General features: G+C 42.7%; 2 protein-coding genes across 7 annotated transcripts in view; one reads left to right on the top strand and one right to left on the bottom strand.

Annotated features, from left to right (window-relative positions):
- Positions 1–664: 664 nt before the first annotated feature.
- Positions 665–16,305, bottom strand: part of thtpa (thiamine triphosphatase) — a 20,758-nt gene continuing 5,117 nt past the window's right edge. The window contains exons 1-4 of one of the 4 annotated variants that reach the window (XM_030756623.1): positions 5,448–5,543; positions 3,577–3,646; positions 2,785–3,285; positions 665–2,650 (exon numbers count right to left, since the gene is read on the bottom strand). In XM_030756623.1, coding sequence (XP_030612483.1) covers positions 2,550–2,650; positions 2,785–3,285; positions 3,577–3,646 — 672 coding nt within the window. In that variant the 5' untranslated portion in view covers positions 5,448–5,543 and the 3' untranslated portion in view covers positions 665–2,549. Of the gene's footprint in view, positions 2,651–2,784; positions 3,286–3,576; positions 3,647–3,884; positions 3,971–4,699; positions 4,835–5,447; positions 5,544–16,305 lie in introns of those variants that run through there. The other 3 variants (XM_030756626.1, XM_030756625.1, XM_030756624.1) reach the window with 3 other exon arrangements.
- zfhx2 (zinc finger homeobox 2) overlaps positions 6,226–16,305 on the top strand; it is a 13,736-nt gene continuing 3,656 nt past the window's right edge. Inside the window, exons 1-5 of one of the 3 annotated variants that reach the window (XM_030756619.1) lie at positions 6,533–6,882; positions 8,537–8,695; positions 11,216–11,276; positions 11,616–11,823; positions 13,039–15,811. In XM_030756619.1, the coding sequence (XP_030612479.1) occupies positions 6,853–6,882; positions 8,537–8,695; positions 11,216–11,276; positions 11,616–11,823; positions 13,039–15,811 (3,231 nt within the window). In that variant the 5' untranslated portion in view covers positions 6,533–6,852. Of the gene's footprint in view, positions 6,305–6,532; positions 6,883–8,536; positions 8,696–11,215; positions 11,277–11,615; positions 15,812–16,305 lie in introns of those variants that run through there. The other 2 variants (XM_030756618.1, XM_030756617.1) reach the window with 2 other exon arrangements.

Genomic DNA, 16,305 nt, shown 5'->3' with positions numbered 1-16,305 from the left:
GGTTGACCACTTTCCACTCTGTATCCCACTGTAACCATACACAGACTGCCTTAGCTTAACTCTCTTTTTCTACAAGTATAAACTCCAGACTTATTTCTATGGTGTCCATTTTGTTATAGTTAAAAATACTCACACTTGTGATTACTGTTCATGCATGTGAACACACCAAGTGGTCTTGCTGTAAATGGTAAGTGGACTGGCATTTATATAGCAGCTTTCTACTCAATTTGAACACTCAAAGCACTTTCTACTGCAAGTCTCATTCACCCAGTCACACATTCATACAGTGCTTTTATCCATAGCTAAGCACTTTCATCTAACATTGATGCACACATTCATACTCCGGTGGATGCATCAGGGGTGACTCTGTCCAAAGATACTTCAACGGGAATTAATCCACCAACCTTCTGACTGGTAGACAACCCGCTCTACCACCGGCACCACAGCCTCAGCTTAGGTGTGTACATGTTATGTGTTACTGTGTGCGTGTGTGGATTACAGGTGTCCAGGTGAAGCTATCTACAACAGGTGCAGGTACAGAAACCAAGCCGCCAGGAGAGTCAGTCTCAACCTGCTCCATCTGACAGGACTCGGGCCGAAATGGAAGAGGATGACCAACACATGACTGTGGTAGCTTATCATTTATTACAAGTCTAACTGCAGGAATAGTTACATTTTTTTTTTTTACAGCTTAAAATATACAGTGTTTTCCTGTTGGTATATTATCTTTAAGCAGCTACCATATAGGATTAGGAGGAATGTCTTCCTTAATAGAGCCACTAACAGAGCTTAAAGAGGCAAACTGACAATGGAAGATACTGTAATCGTTCTTAGTGGTGCAGTTTGTCCTTTAATTGTTTGTTTCCCTCCTTTGTCTGTAACGTCATTGAAGCGGCTGTCTTCTGTCTAATTGTTGGTACATATCATGACAAAGAAATCTATTTGAACAAAACAAACAGGTAGTTATGAGGGGGAAGCTTTATAATGAGACACCCTGAGCACTTTTTTCTCATCACAGAATCTTTTGAAACTAAAGCGGCTGAATTTTTCACAGTTACAGAGCTTTGAGCAGACTAAATCCCAGTGTCTGCATACTAATAAGAATAAAATGCAGAAGGAAAACTTGAACAATACATTCAGTGTAGCCGCTCGTCTGTTTCTGCAGTTGGCAAACATTTTCCCAGAATCAGGTTTAAGATCATAAGTACTCTAACAATACATGTAAGAGTATATAAACAATGAATTGGAGGAAGAAATAGTTTTGGGACAGTCATGAGCATGCAACATCAGACACATATGCAATAGTTATTTTGGCTTAAGTGGCAGGACATACTTTCTTTAGCTTCGGTTAGCTGAAAGGGTGACGTACTCACTCTGTTCTCTGCAACCCGTTTGTGCCTTTTTTGGTCTTCAGTTTTATTTAACACTGCCTGTTAGGGGAGTTCTTTTATTGTAGTTTCAACTTACATACGTCCCCTAAACGTGCAACATGCAGGGAAGCATAAAGCTACTCTTTTGAAAAGAGGAGAGCTATAAGGATACACTCATTGTGTGTCTGTGTGTGTGATTGTGCCTGTTCAGGATGTGGCTGTGCTGAGAAGGCAGATTGTAGGTTTCTCAAGAACAGCTGGTCATTTGTTACAAACAAAAAAAAAAAGCATAGAATTAAATAAAGATATACACAAAATATAGTGTGTGCAGTTTGAGTTTTAGACTATCAAAGTGATAATAAATTTGTAAAAAAAAAAATGTGTAGGCCTTTTGGCCAGAGTTATGATTTGGTTTTAAGGATTAAAATTAGAATTAGGTTAGGGTTTGGCACTGAGGTATGATGGTTTACTTTGGGATTAAGAGGCCTGGGAATGGAATAATGTCAGTAAATGTCCTCATAAAGATAGGCATACAAATATACTTCTGCTCTGCTCACATACGCACAACCAATTGTAGGTATTGATTTACTAGTGATTAATTACATGACTTGTGACAAACTAACCAATGCCTTCAAAAACTATCTCCCCTAAAGATGAAAATGTTTGTGAAGCAGGGAGTTATATACAGCAGCAGTGCGCACACAGGCATGTCATAGGTCAAACACAGTGCAAACATTCAAGTTACTTCAAATGGTATTATTGTGGCATTCAGATTTAGACACCATGAAGACAGTTTTTGTGTAATGACAATGGAACAGTTTCATCATTACTCAATGCCGGCTGAGTACTTAGAAGATCCTCTGCCATGTGTCACAAACCGGTTCTTCTTCTTTGAGGTTCTCTGTGAGTACAGATCTTGATTCTCAGTAAGAGATCATTGACATTAGTGACTAAGGGACTAATTGTCACTAATTAGTGACAATTAGTGACAGAAATGCACTTCAAGTATTAACTCAGCTGCACAAATCTGCAAACAAAAGTTGTAACAAAAAGTTAAAGTAGCTATGACAACAGCCATGGACCATCCAGCAGTTTAACAGTTTGGAGTATACTGAGTTTATACATCGAACATTTGATACAGTGTATTAGATTTTATTTGTACAGATGCAGTATAATCTCTTACAGAATGTGTTCACTCAGCAGTTTTGCATAGTGCTCTGGGCGATTTCTTTTAAGGAAAACATCCATTTTTCCTTTAACTCGCTGATCTCCAGTAAGCCCTGTGGAGGAGAAGAAGAAAACCATCTTTTATGCTTTACAGAAAAATCATGTCACAGATAGGCAAAATAACACTGGTGATCACACTATAAGGCAGTGAAAGTGTTAAATAGTGAAGCAGTTTGAAAGTTTATACCCAGCTTTTCAGCAGTTTTTCTGATCTTCTCCAGTGCAGCCTGCAAATCTCCTCCCTCTGGTATGAGGACTTCTAGCTCCCCCACATGATAGCCAAAGTCAGCCTGGTCCAGATCTATCTGCACCCCCTCCTCCTTTAAAGTGAACGAGCGGCGCACTGTTGTAAACTCAGCAAAGCACACCAGATTCAGTTTGCTCAGCCACGACTCATCTTCCTGTGAGAAGCCCGCCTCTGACACTCTGTCCTCGCAAGTGTCTTTTATGGCCTCCGTCACTCGCAGGTGAATTTCAGGCAGGCTGGTTATCTCCCTGTAACGAGTGCACAGCGCTGCTGCTTCAGACTGCTTTCCCCCCAGCGCTTCTGTCTCAGAGGCTGCTGCTGTCGGGCACTTGAGCTCCCAGCATCCTTTACGTTTACGCAGCCACATGTCCCTCAGAGTCAGGTGAAACTCCGGGGTGTCGAAATACTGGTCATGAATCTGCCGCTGGCCAACGCAAACCGCTGAAGGAAAAAAGTGGGATGCAGAGGGACAGTTTTTGCTTTTTTTTAATAGATAATTTAATAAATACATTTTTAAAAGGCTGATACAGATAATTAAACTTCAGCATTAACCAGAGACAGATGGCCAGTGTCACTACGGTTACACAACAACCACAGCAATTAGTGCCATTAAATGCTGGAAAAGCCTTTCGGTGACCATTTCTAATTCGTCGTGGATCAGAGGATCAGCTAAATGCCTCAGTTCTGAATGTATTCATGTGTAAATGTGTGGTGGACAAATTAAACACATACCCCCGATCTCCTCCAGTCTTTGCACGGTGTCAGCATTGCATAAAAATTTCCTTTCCACTTCCACACTCATCTGAAAAAACAAAAACAAAAAAAAAACATGATGAGATCCAAACTGACAGTGTGATGTGGCTGCAAATACACCCACGTCTGCTTTAAAGTCACTGTAAGAGGGATATAAATAGAATGGTGTATATTGTATACAATGATTGAATGGTTTCAGCAGTGGGGAGAAAGCATACATTCACTATAGTATGGAAAACATTTTTTATATTGCTCCATGGAACTACTGTTAAGTTTAAAAAACTCACTCCAACATGGTTGAAGCCAACTCAGCCTTGATGTAGTTAACATCCATTAGCCGGTTCCTGATCCCAGCTGTGCCACCACATTTAACAAATCCTGGAATCGCCTCTGCTTTTGCAGCACCTGTACACTCACCGGCCACTTTATTAGTTACACTTGTCTAACTGCGTGTTTGTCAGCCAATCACATGGCAGCAACTCAATGCATTTAGATTTGTAGACATGGCTGAGACGACCTGCTGAAGTTCAAACTGAGCATCAGAATGAGGAAGAAAGGTGATTTAAGTGACTTTGAAGGTGGCATAGCTGCTGAGTTGGTCTGAGTGTTTCAGAAGCTGCTGATCTACTGGGATTTTCCCACACAATCATCTCTAGGGTTTACAGAGAACGTTCTGAAAAAGGGAACAATATCCAGTGAGCAGCAGTTTTCTGGGTGAAATAGGTGAGAGAAGAATGGCCAGACTGCTTTGAGCAAATAGGAAGATAACACTAATTCAAGGAACCACTTATTACAACCAAGGTATACACAAGAGAATCTATGAACACACAGGTTGAATCTTGAAGCAGACGGGCTACAGCAGCAGAAGATCACACCGGGTGTCACTCCTGTCAGCTAACAGGAAACTGAGGCTACAATTCACACAGACTCAACAAAATTGGACACCAGTAGATTGGAAAAATGTTGCCTAATTTGATGAATCTGCTTTTCCGATGTGACATTCAGATGGGTAAGGTCAGAATTTGGCCTAAACAACAAGAAAACAGCAGTTTTTGTTTGTTTTTGTTGTTTATAAGGGTTCACTGTACTCAAATAACCTCACCAGATCTCAGTCCAGCAGAACACCTCTGGGATATGGCAGAATGGGAGATTTCACATCATGGATGTGCAGTTGACAAATCTCCAGCAACTGTGTGATGCTGTTGTGCCAAGATGGACCAGAATCTCTCATGAATGTTTACAACACCTTGTTGAATCTGTGCCACAAAGAATTAAGACAGTTCTGAAGGCAAAAGGGAGTCCAACCCAGTACCAACAAGGTATACTTAATAAAGTGGCAAATGAGTATGCAACTACTATATTGTACCTCAAAGTGTGTATATCACTTGAGTACTGCCAAAAAGAATGCAGTTTCTAATTACCTACATTTCACAGTGCAATAAAGTACAAGCAACAATAACAGTCCACTTACACAATATTAGTATAATATTAATACAATGATATAACACTCTGTTTTCTATATTTTGACTAAGTTATACATATATTCTCTCCTTGTAAAAGAGTAGTTTTACATTGCGTTATTACCACTTTTCTAAGTAAAAATATGCTAACTTTCTCCCACTTCAGCAGCCAGCCCAGTTGAATATTTAAATGTAACCAATCTATATTACTACAAAATAACAAAACGCTCTCTCCTCAGCCAGTTTCACCGGGCTAACTATCAGACCCGAGTGTTTCAGCACGACCTGCTGCTGTAGAGTCGTGCAGAAGCTACATGTCAAAATCACCAAACTGAACCACAAAGTCCTCAAAAACCCATCACACACATAGCGAAGTGCACACTCACAAACCTTCACAAATCAAGTCCTTCAATCCAAACAATTCGGCTTTGAAACCCGAGAGAAAGCTCAATCCGTGCGCCCTCTACACGTCAGCAAATGTTAATTTCGCACAGGCGCAATTAGGGACACCTCTTAGGGTATTTAGGAACATCACTTCCTGTCCCAGTAACGCAGGGGGCATACAGATGGTGCAGTTTTAATCCGCTCCGCTTCATAAATATTTATCCCACATAGTCGGCTGTTGATGTGCGCCACACCTATCATTTGAGTGAAAACACGTCAGAATCCGAGCGCGAAAAGAAGAAGCTCCGCGGTCACGTCTCCATTATTCAGCTTTAATTAACTCGTCATACTCTTTGTGACAATCCAACTTGGCAGAATGGGGACTCATTTATTATTCACCTTTTAATGTGAAAATGAGGAAGAGCTCTCACATTAAGGAGCATTCCGTGTAATCTAGGCATTAACATAGTTTTCTAAATTAATCCATCATTCATCCGGCATATCATCCCCCCCACCCCACCCCACCCCCGCCCTCCTCCTTAATTAATTGTATTACTCAATAACAAGTGATCAGTGTTTGAGCATACATTAATTATCTGTAATATCTGCGGGGTTACATAAGGGATCTGATAGCCGCGTCTGTCCCCTCTGAATGTCAGCAATCAGCCTCGGGGGGAGCTGTGGTCTGTTTACTAGAGGGAAGAGGGGAAGGAGAGAGGGATAGGGCGAATGAAGGGAGGGGGAGAACAGGAGAGAGAGAGGGAGAGAGAGAGAGAGGGAGGGCAGGCAAGAAAACTTTTCACTTCTGAGGAGCCACGGAGGAAGCGTGTGTGTGTGTGCGTGCTGGAGCGGCGACCATGCAGGTAAAAAACGCATTAGCTAATTGCTCCGAACTTAATTAAACGCCATCCGCGATCGGTTAATTGTGCCGATTTGAGCGAGGAGAGTGGCCTGCGACTGGTAGAGGATCGAGCGAACGACGGATCGCGCCCCGTACTAATCCGATCTCTTATAGAAATCCAGCATTAAATCCCAAACTTTTTCTCTGCCTCTCGTCTCTTTTTTCGCCTGGCTCTCCCTTTACACCACCCCCCCATCGTCGAGGCAGACCGCGGCGCACGTACTCCTCTTGAAGTCGCTTTTCAGCGTTTAATTCTTTCACCAATTACGGCTCGAAGCTCTTAAAATGATAGTTTAAATGGCCATGTGTTGCACCGCGAGTGTTTAAGGTATGGATTTGAGCGCTAGGACGCGTCAAAAAGGGGGTCTGCTGGGCGGCGAGGGAGGAGGGGGTGCGAGTGTTTCTAACACATCTGTAAGCGGAGCCCACGTTCATTAATTAAATGGCTTTAGTCCGGCTAGGCCTCAATTTGCGCTGTTGAGCAGCAGGCGGCGGGCAGTGCAACACTAGATGCCCGACTGGCAGCCCGTAATCAGAGGGGTAAGGAAACAACTCGAGGCCGAGGTTTTTTTTTTTGTGTGTTTTTGTTTTTTTTATTTTTTTATTTGACGCCTAGTGAGTGTATCCCCTACCGTGGGTGAACTCGCTCGGTTATTGAAGCTGCAGTTCCCACCTGGCCGAGGCAGAGTTTGTGGGGAGTGGAGAGGGGCCAGTTGGAGACAGTTTGAGGAGCGGTTAATTATCTCTGCCTGCTAACAGGCTAGCTAGCAAAGTGACACGACTGTTAATAGCACATCCCCCCTTTTGTTTATTAATTTAATCGTCGCTCAACCTTAACCGAGAGCCAGAAACGAGATTACGCGGACGCCTGCCTCGTCTTTTACAGTTTCGGAGAAGTGTGGCTGTGACTGCAGGTTTATTTTCAGTAAACTAAGTGCCAGCCAGCGTTTCCAGAAACACCACCGTAATGCGACGTTACAGGGGGGCTTCACAGCCTAGCTTGCTAGCTAATTGATTCGTCTCTGCTCGGCATAGCTAATTAGACTGCTCGTTAATTAGCCAGCTACGGCCAAGGAGACGCCAGCTTGAGTACGTCTTTGGTTTTGATTCTGAAACTCGTGACGAGAAGCTATTAAACGTGATATACTCTGCAGATATAGACTCGTCGAAATATTATCTGGTCATATAACCCTGCTAGCTTGCTAATTGGCATGACGAGGAAGTGAGGATGGGAGCTGTGTTGGTATTTCTCCTCATGGGCACGAATCGCCGTGTTTTTCCGCTGCACCTTTGATTATGAATGCTAGCTGAAATGTACATCTAACCTCTGTGGTGATATTCAGACTACTAGCGGTTTGTTTGACTTCAGACTGTACGGGAGCCCGAGTATTATTATTATTATTATTATTATTATTCGTAGTAGTAGTCGTAGTATGTTTTTTTTTTTTTTTTTTTTTTTTTTTTTTTTTTCTGCACGGTGAGTGAATACAGTGTAGTCTCAGATTATGTGCAGTATACTGGCCACATGTTCCTCATATTAGTCAAAACTAGTGGGGATATTGTGCTCTGAGAGACGGTGTACTTGTAGATTCAGGTAGTGCATGTTATGATTTGCATTGAGTGTGTTCCTCTGGATTTTTTTTTTTTTTTTTTTTTATTTTATGTGCATGTTTAGTGTCAGATTGAACACAAAAGATGTATTTAAAAAGTCAATCCTGTATCTAGAAGCAACTCTGAGTTTACATCAGTGTGCTGTAAAGTCAACTACAAGTGTTGCATGTACTCATTTACACAAAGCTGCCATTTAAACAATTGAGTTAATGTGTAATTTGATACGGTCAGTGCAGACAAAATAATAGGAATCGCCTTAGAAAGTTAGAAATGCAAGTCCTGTGAGACTGAGGTACTCATCTAGGATTAGATTTATTGAAGGTTACCATATCTGGCCTCTGATTGTGGGTCTCCTAGGTATGGTGCATATTCATCCAGTAACATTTTATCTTGGTGTGTGCAACTCCCTCATTCGATGTTGGTCAACATCTTCCATAAATTGCCATTATTGCATCATATCTTCATTTCTTTCATTTTCTGTGAAATACTTTATGCAGTGTGTGTGTGTGTGTGTGTGTGTTTTAAATATGAGGAAACACCTCCTTGAGGGCAGGGTTCTCTAACATCTATTTGTGTTTGTTAGGAGGAGTCTGGAGAGGCGGTGTGCAGTGAAAGGAATGGGGTGGCAGAGTGGTTGTGCCCCCTGTGCCAAAAAGGGCAATCAGACAGATCTTCCTTATCTCTACATCTCACCGAACAACACAGCGTGCTTTCATCGTGTGTCGAAAGGCTGCTGGATATTGTAAGTGTGGCATGGCATTATGGCCAAAATATGTCAAATTATGGCTGGGTTCATGTTTTATATTTCCCCTTACCCTATACAGCCTGGTTAATACACCAGTTATGTGCCTAACATTTAATGATCTCACTGCTTGCTGACTATTATATGTAATAACTTAATCAAATTCACAACTTTTTAAACTTTTTGTTTTGTCTTGTGATGTTCATCCAACGTAATAGTTTCTTTTGAGGTAGGAAAGTTGCACAAGCCTTAGTATTGATGCCATAAATGCTGGGGTAACAAATGCTGAATAATTATGTGACAAGGCAAGTAGAGAAGTATCAGAAGTCATGGTGATGAATGCAAAACAGGAAAAATACACAGTCAAAGAGGAACAGTGGTCATAGCTAGATTTGAATCAACTTTTAAAATAAAACATATGAGCCAGTGGTCAGTGCTGATGTATTGTAGTTTCCTGTAGCGACCATAGTATACAATAATTATAAAGTGGACAAGTGGATACCTTTTTATTAATCCCCTGGTCTGGACATTCATAAGCAATAATCACAATTAAGCCAGTTAAACTCTTAATTTGTAACACTAACAAAACAAAGACTGTTTATGAATAATTAAGAGAGAGAGAGACATTTCTGTGCATGCATTAGTGATATGTACACCTCACTCGTGCAAAAGTCTTGAGTCACCCCTCATTTCTTTTTAAATTGCTTCACAGGAGCTGGACTTTCTTGTAATTTTTAAAGTGGTCTTGAGCAATAGTTCTCTGAGCTTTCAGAAGGTCTTTCAAAGTTTTTCTTTGGACTCCTTGTACTGACCATTTTCACAGAACTGTTTTTGTGTGTGTTTAAGCCTTTTCACAGCCTTTTGAGGATAAAGTGGCACCAAACTGAAGAGATGAACCAGTGTTGCCTACACATAAGATAACTTGGCAAAGAACCAATTATAAATTGTCACTAGCAGCCTGTTGCAAAAATGCATAATTTGTTCCCATTTCTTTAGTTGAATCTATTAAAAAATGCCAACGATAACAGTTTAACAGATATAAAATGGTATTTTGTGTTATAACAGTTAGATACTGAAACCCCAACAGATCTCTGTATGTGTGCAGTGTGTCCTTTGAGCAAACTGGACAGGTGGAGGACAAGAGCAGTGGCAGGACAAAAAAAAACAAAAAAACATCTACAGCAGAGTAACAGTATGTGAAAGTCATGTCTTTAAGAATTAGGGGAAAAAAATCCAGCAAATCCCTGACACAGGAGCTGAGATGCATCTGACCCTTCAGTTGATCCATCTATTTTTCATTGAAGCCTCATCAGAAATGTCTCAGTGGAAGGGTGGCTGTTGATAAGCCATTCTTAAGGAGAAACAGGGAGAAAAGGCTGTGGTATGCCAAATTACAGAAGAACTAGACTGAAAATCAGTGGCAACAGGTCTGATGAGTGATGAATCCACATTTGAATTTTTTTGGTTCAAGTAATTGTCAGTATACACAGAGGAGGTCTGGAGAGATGTGTCTACAACCGTCTGTAAAACATGGTGGAGGCTCAGTTGTGGGTCGGGGCTACATTACAGTTTTGGAGAGCTTGTCAAAATTGATGGAATTATGAATCCTGAAAGTCCAGTGTTATCTGGAAAGTGTCCGGCATCTGCTTTAATTTCAGCATGACTGTGTCCCAAACACACTGCTAATGCAGTAAAAACACACCTGGGTAGAAAAAAAAACACACACACTGGAACACAATCAGTCATGGATTGGCCTCCCCACAGCCCAAACCTCAATGTTATTGAAGTAGTGTGGGATCATGTTGACGGAGAATGGAACAAAAAGCAGCCAGCCTCCAAAGAAGAGCTTTGAATGTCCTTCAAGAAGCCTGGATATCTGTTCATACCAAATATTGACTGCCAAACTGTAGAAACTTTTTCCTTATACACTACATTTCTCTGTGTGGTGGCAGATGTTTTGTTGCACCTATTTCCTATTTTCCTATCAAAAATATTTAAAAGGAGGGGTGGCTCAAGATTTTTGCACAGTATTGTAATTAATAGCAGTTTGAAATGTGATTGAAGGAGTTTCTGCTTTCATGACTTGTTTGTGCATATCCCTTTTGTGTAGTCAGCACTGCGTTCGTTGTTTAAATAGTTTGAATATCTCATTGTTTGGATTAGCCTGTTACCAAGTATGTCACTTTGAAACTATTTAAGTCGACATCACATTTGAAAAAGTAAGCATCTTGGTGAATAGGCTGTTTGTAATGAACCATGATGGTTTAGTTGTGTATAAAGAAATGGAGGGAATTTACTGGAGGATGAATTGATCAAAGACAACTTAATTTATGCCTTTAGGGTAATTTGCAAATTAAAGGCAGGCTCGCTATGTGTAATATAACCACACATGAATGAGTCACACCCAAATGTTGTGCTTCTCAGAAGCTACATTATAGCATTCAGCTCATCTCAAAGGATCCGTTGCGCAGTCAAGTTTGCTATGGAAATTTTGCTGACGCTCTCTTTTTCTGTTATCAGGCTGTTCTAAAACGGGCTGCCCGTGTAGGAGAAGAGGACAAAGGCACTCAGAAGTCCTCAGGTGAGAGTGATACACTTTAAATGTCACTCATAAGAAGTAAATTACAAAATCAAAACCATAATAACACATACCCACTGTTGTACCCACACCGATTGGATGTCTCATTGACTAACTTGAGTAACCCTTATTTATGGATAATTATAATGTGCAACTATTTTGAAACTGTATGAAGGCAAAAAGAGAGCTCAAAGAGTAAGGATGGAGGTGGAATCAAAGCATGCTTTTAGACTGGAAAATCCTGTTACCCATGCAAATTACAGGCTGTATGCAAATGTACATTTATTAGTTACTACTCCCTTGATTAGACTTTGATGGTTTTATGCGTGTTTATCTTATCAGATGCTGAATCTTCACAACTGAAGCCCGCTGACAACGTCACTTCAGACCCCTGCAAATCTAGCGAGAGTTCAGACGCTACTCAGACGCTTGGAGACAAAGAGATGGATGAAGAGAGAATAATGGAACAGGAGGGAGGTGAAGCTGAAGCTGAGCCAGAAGAGGAGGGAAATCCACTCACAGGAGCCAAACAGCAAAATGCAACTGAAAACACAGAAATCCCAGACGTTAGTGAAAAGTCAGTTGGTAAAAATGGTGTGCCAGCTGAAAATAACACCCGTTCATTCAAATGTAATGCCTGCTTGGAAAGTTTTCCCAGCAGAACTGCCTTGAGTGTTCATTACAACTCTGCATCCCACATTCAGAGAATGACAACAGGCTCTGGAAAACAAGGTGCAGAAAGTAATCCTCAAATTTCTTCAGTTCCAATTCTGTCTCGGCCATATATATCAAACAAACCCTACCAGTGTGCTGTGTGTCGAGTTTCCTACAATCATGCCATCACCCTTGAGAGCCATATGAAATCTGTCTTGCACCAGACCCGCAGCAGAAATGCTGGAATTGCTGCACATGCTGCAAACAGTGCAGTGGCTAATGCTATTTCAAGAGGTAGTATCACCAGTGCTCCCAACACTGTAGTTGCCACATCAGAAAGTGGAAGCAGTCAGTCAGCTACCTCTACCAACTCTGCTGCTCCTGGGACATTGATGGTGACTACTGCAAAAGAAGGAGAGCAGATTACAAGTTCACAAGTGGCTCCCTCCCTCCTTACTTCCCCTGTGGCCTCAGCTCAGGCGGTCTCAGCCTTTCTCACCCTCCTCACTTCCAGTCCCAGCACCCTGTCACACTCCCTCCTCCCCTCCCTGTTTGCAGCTGGTGCTGCTCCTGGTGCCGCTGCACCTCAGCTTGTGCCTCAGCCTCAAATGGTCATGCCCTTGATCTTAAATGGGCTCCAAGCCCAAACTCAGCAGCACCAAGAGAACCAGCAAGGCCAGCTCCTTACCCAGTGTGTGCCATTCGTAGGTCTCAGCACAGCCCAGCAAGCCCTTCTAACCCAAAGACTTAACAGCTTACAGAATCAGTGGCCCTCTGCAGGAGTTCCAACAAACATACAGCCCTGTGGGGAAGAGCAAAAGCAGACTGTAAAGTGTGAGAGAGAACAAAAAAGTGAGGCTAGCAGTGAGACAGTTGAAGAAAAGGTCTCTAATCAGATCAAAGATGAGCATAACTGGACTGCACAGAAACTTAAGGACGAGAACAGTAAAGACATTGCACAGAGTTCTGATACAGAAAGCAAAGTGAAGGTTCAGAATAATGAAAACAATGGGAAGGCACATGGCGATAGCACAACAGATGGAGACTGCTCAACGAATCAGTTGGACCTGGAAGGTGATAAAGCAGCTAGCCTGAATCTCTCCCCAGCGGGCACAGAGAAGAGCCTCCGCAATAACAACCTCTCCCCTTGTGCATCTGTACCCAGCAACTCAAGCCTCAGTCCTGTACATTTAAACCTTACCCTTAGTCCTGATTCTACTCCTCAAAAATCCCAATCAGGCACAAGCCCTTGTGGCTCTCTTGGCACCCCAAAATCCAGCTCAAGTACCAATGCCTTAACTAACAGCCAAAATCGTCTTCATTGTAATACAGTTGATTCCATTTATCCAGACCTTCCAGTGCTTTCGGAGTTCCAGTCAGAGGTTATGTGGGCCTTCTTTGAGTCACGTAGTGAGGCTGATGCTGCAAGTCCTCCCCATGAGGACTGTGAAGCTCTGGGCAGAGAGGTGGGACTTTCTGAAGAAGAGGTACGAAGGTGGCTGACCCAAGCCCGACATGCAAAACAAAGACAGAGGGCAACCGAGTTGGAACACCTGGCCGGTGTTACAAGGCATAGTCAGAGTTCTGATAATGACTATGATGATGAGGAAAGCTCACTGATAATAGCAGAAGGTGAGGATGATGGTGAAGCATTTAGTAATCAGGCAATAGATTTGTCTAGTACGAGAGGGAAACGCAAACATAGAGAGCTGGGAAGGGAGGGTCAGGGAGATTCCTGTCTCACATCTGACTCAGAAAACGAAGTCTACACCTCTGTCATTGTTTCAGACGAGGAAAGTCAGAATGGGTCTTTAAGAGATGATCCTGAAAGCCCTGCTAAAGATGAAGCACAGCGGGAGGTCCACAGCGATAAGGGTTCAGTTGGAGGAAAGGTATTGCGTTCCACGACTGTATTTCTGTCCGATGCGGAGGATGAATATGAAGATGAGGATGGTGGAGGTGGTCAGGGGGCCAAGAGGAAAAAACAAAAGGGAGAGTTTGAGCATGATGAGGTGGAGGTGAAAAAGGAAAGACAAGACCCAGATGTGGATCTAGAGTTGGAGGCCCAAGGAGATCCTCCAAGCTCACAGTCCAACGCAGTGGACCCCTCTGAAATCCCAGCTGGTGCTCTCCACCCGCTTCCCTTATCATTTACTCCCTTTTCTACTCAGTTTCTTAGCCCATATGTTCTCTCCCTTACTCCTTCATTGGTTGGGGATGGGAACAAAGCCCCCTTTTTTCCCAACCCACCAACCATCACACGCTTCTCCAGCTCTCTTCTTTCACAGTCTCTCTTCTCACAAAACCAAACTTCTCGCTACCTGTCCAATGGTGATGACTGTGAGTCAGCTCTTGATCTCAGCATGGGCAAAAACAGCTCAAAATCTGCTTTGTCCTCATCATCTCTAGCTGATAAAATTGCAGCACAGAAGGGACAGTTGCTGGACGGACTTGGCCTGAGGCCCACATCCAAAGGTCTGGTAGTCGTCCAGGTTAAGCCGGAATCTGTTACTGTGCCCTCTTCTAACAATATTACGAACATGGTCAACTGCAGCAGTCTGACAAAGTCGAGCATTTACATGAGGCCAGGAGAAAAAATGAGTGCCACTCTATTGGAAAGGGAGCAAGAGAAGGAGCGGGAAAAAGAGAGGGAGCAGGAGCAGAGGAAGTCCAAAGGAAAAAGGTACCGTGATATGCGACGTTCAAGGACCATCATTCAAGCAGAACAACTTGATATTCTGTATGGCTGCTATTTCAAAGACCCAAATCCTGGGAAACATGAATTTGAACAGATTTCAGAGTGGGTCCACCTTCCAAAGAAGGTTGTTCAGATTTGGTTTCAGAACATGAGGGCGAGGGAAAGAAAAGGTGAGGTCCGATTCATTGGTGACGGGACCTTGGCAGCAGTTGGTAAACCTCTCATCAAATTTACTTGGCCTCTTTCCAAACCCATATTCTCTAACAAGCCTGCTACAAACAATACTGGGGGAATTACAACTACTCCAATTGTTCGCACCCTCATCAAGACGGAGAGGGAGCCTGTAAATGAGCTGGTCAAACCAGCCCCAGTTGTGATGAAAAAAATATCCCCTGTTCCTATAAAGCCCAAGGAGATAGTTTCTTCCACCGCAGTATCTCCTGTGAGCAGCAGTGCTTCTGCAGTGCCAAAGACCACGCTCGAAACCACCAGCAACATCACTATGGTTAAAGTTGCACCCAAAGGAAATACCCCTGCCCTCTTGGCACCACCCAAGGATTTAATTCCAATTGCTCCACGACCAGCCCAGAAACGAAAGCTACAAGATGAGAGCGAGGAAGAAAAGACTGATGAAGAGCGAGACAATGAAAGCGAAATTGGTCCTGGACCAGGAACCACTAACCGCATGGTGCCGAAGCTGCCCACAACTCCCATCAACAACAGGCCTTCATCCACAACAGTGGTGCCACAAAAACAGAATGGGTTGAACTATTGGACCCCCAAAGTCCCCATTAAGATCAACACTCTATCCAGAGAACAACTGGCTCTTCCTACACACACAGCTCCTCGTACCATCCCACCTCCTCCCACCCCCAGCATTGCACCAGTCAGCCCTAACACCCCTAGTTCTGCCAAAGTGGCCAGCCCCTCCACCCCATGTGTAGCTAAATCAAGCCCAACAGAAAGCAGTTTTCCGCCCCACTCATCCAGCCGTAGGCCACGCACTCACTTGTCGTGCCTACAATTGTCCATTCTACAGTCGTGTTATGAGACCTGTGCCCACCCCAATGCCATGGAGTGCGAGGCAATTGGCACTGAGCTCAACCTACCACTCAAGGTAGTACAGATTTGGTTCCAAAACACAAGAGCCAAGGAGAAGCGCTGGAGGCTGCAGCAGGAGAAAATGGTAAGTTGAAAACTAGAAAAGTCTTTTTCTGAGAATTACTTAAGATATAAAATACTTCAGTGTTGGTCACGTGAAGGTGAAACTGCTGCCCCCCCCCCTTTCTTAAACGATAAATCGTTTCAATTATACAGTTTAGTAATATTCGAAAAAATACAAATTTACTCTCTAAATATGCAAATGTAATGCAGTGAGGAGGAACAGATGCTTACTTTTAAAAATTAATGTGTTGAATAAGGTTTTTACATAGATCTGTTGTGCTGTATTAGAGGAGGTGTTGTAAAAGTATTAATTTCAACTATATACAGCCTGGAAAATGAGTTGAGACATAAATGGATAAAGTGAGTAATACTACTTCATGTCTGACATTTAAAAGCCGAAAATTCCAGTGGTTACTGTTCAGTAGCTCCCATTACCTTAATACACTCTAAGAAAATGTATAACTGTAGATGAAACAAAATTTAATGTCATTTTAAAGCTGCAAGTTGTCCATTCCT

The sequence above is a fragment of the Archocentrus centrarchus genome, chromosome 20 (genome assembly GCF_007364275.1).
Source record: "Archocentrus centrarchus isolate MPI-CPG fArcCen1 chromosome 20, fArcCen1, whole genome shotgun sequence".
NCBI classification, from domain to species: domain Eukaryota; kingdom Metazoa; phylum Chordata; class Actinopteri; order Cichliformes; family Cichlidae; genus Archocentrus; species Archocentrus centrarchus.
The sequence above is the reverse complement of the archived record's forward strand: the minus strand, read 5'-3'. Positions and strand labels throughout refer to the sequence as shown.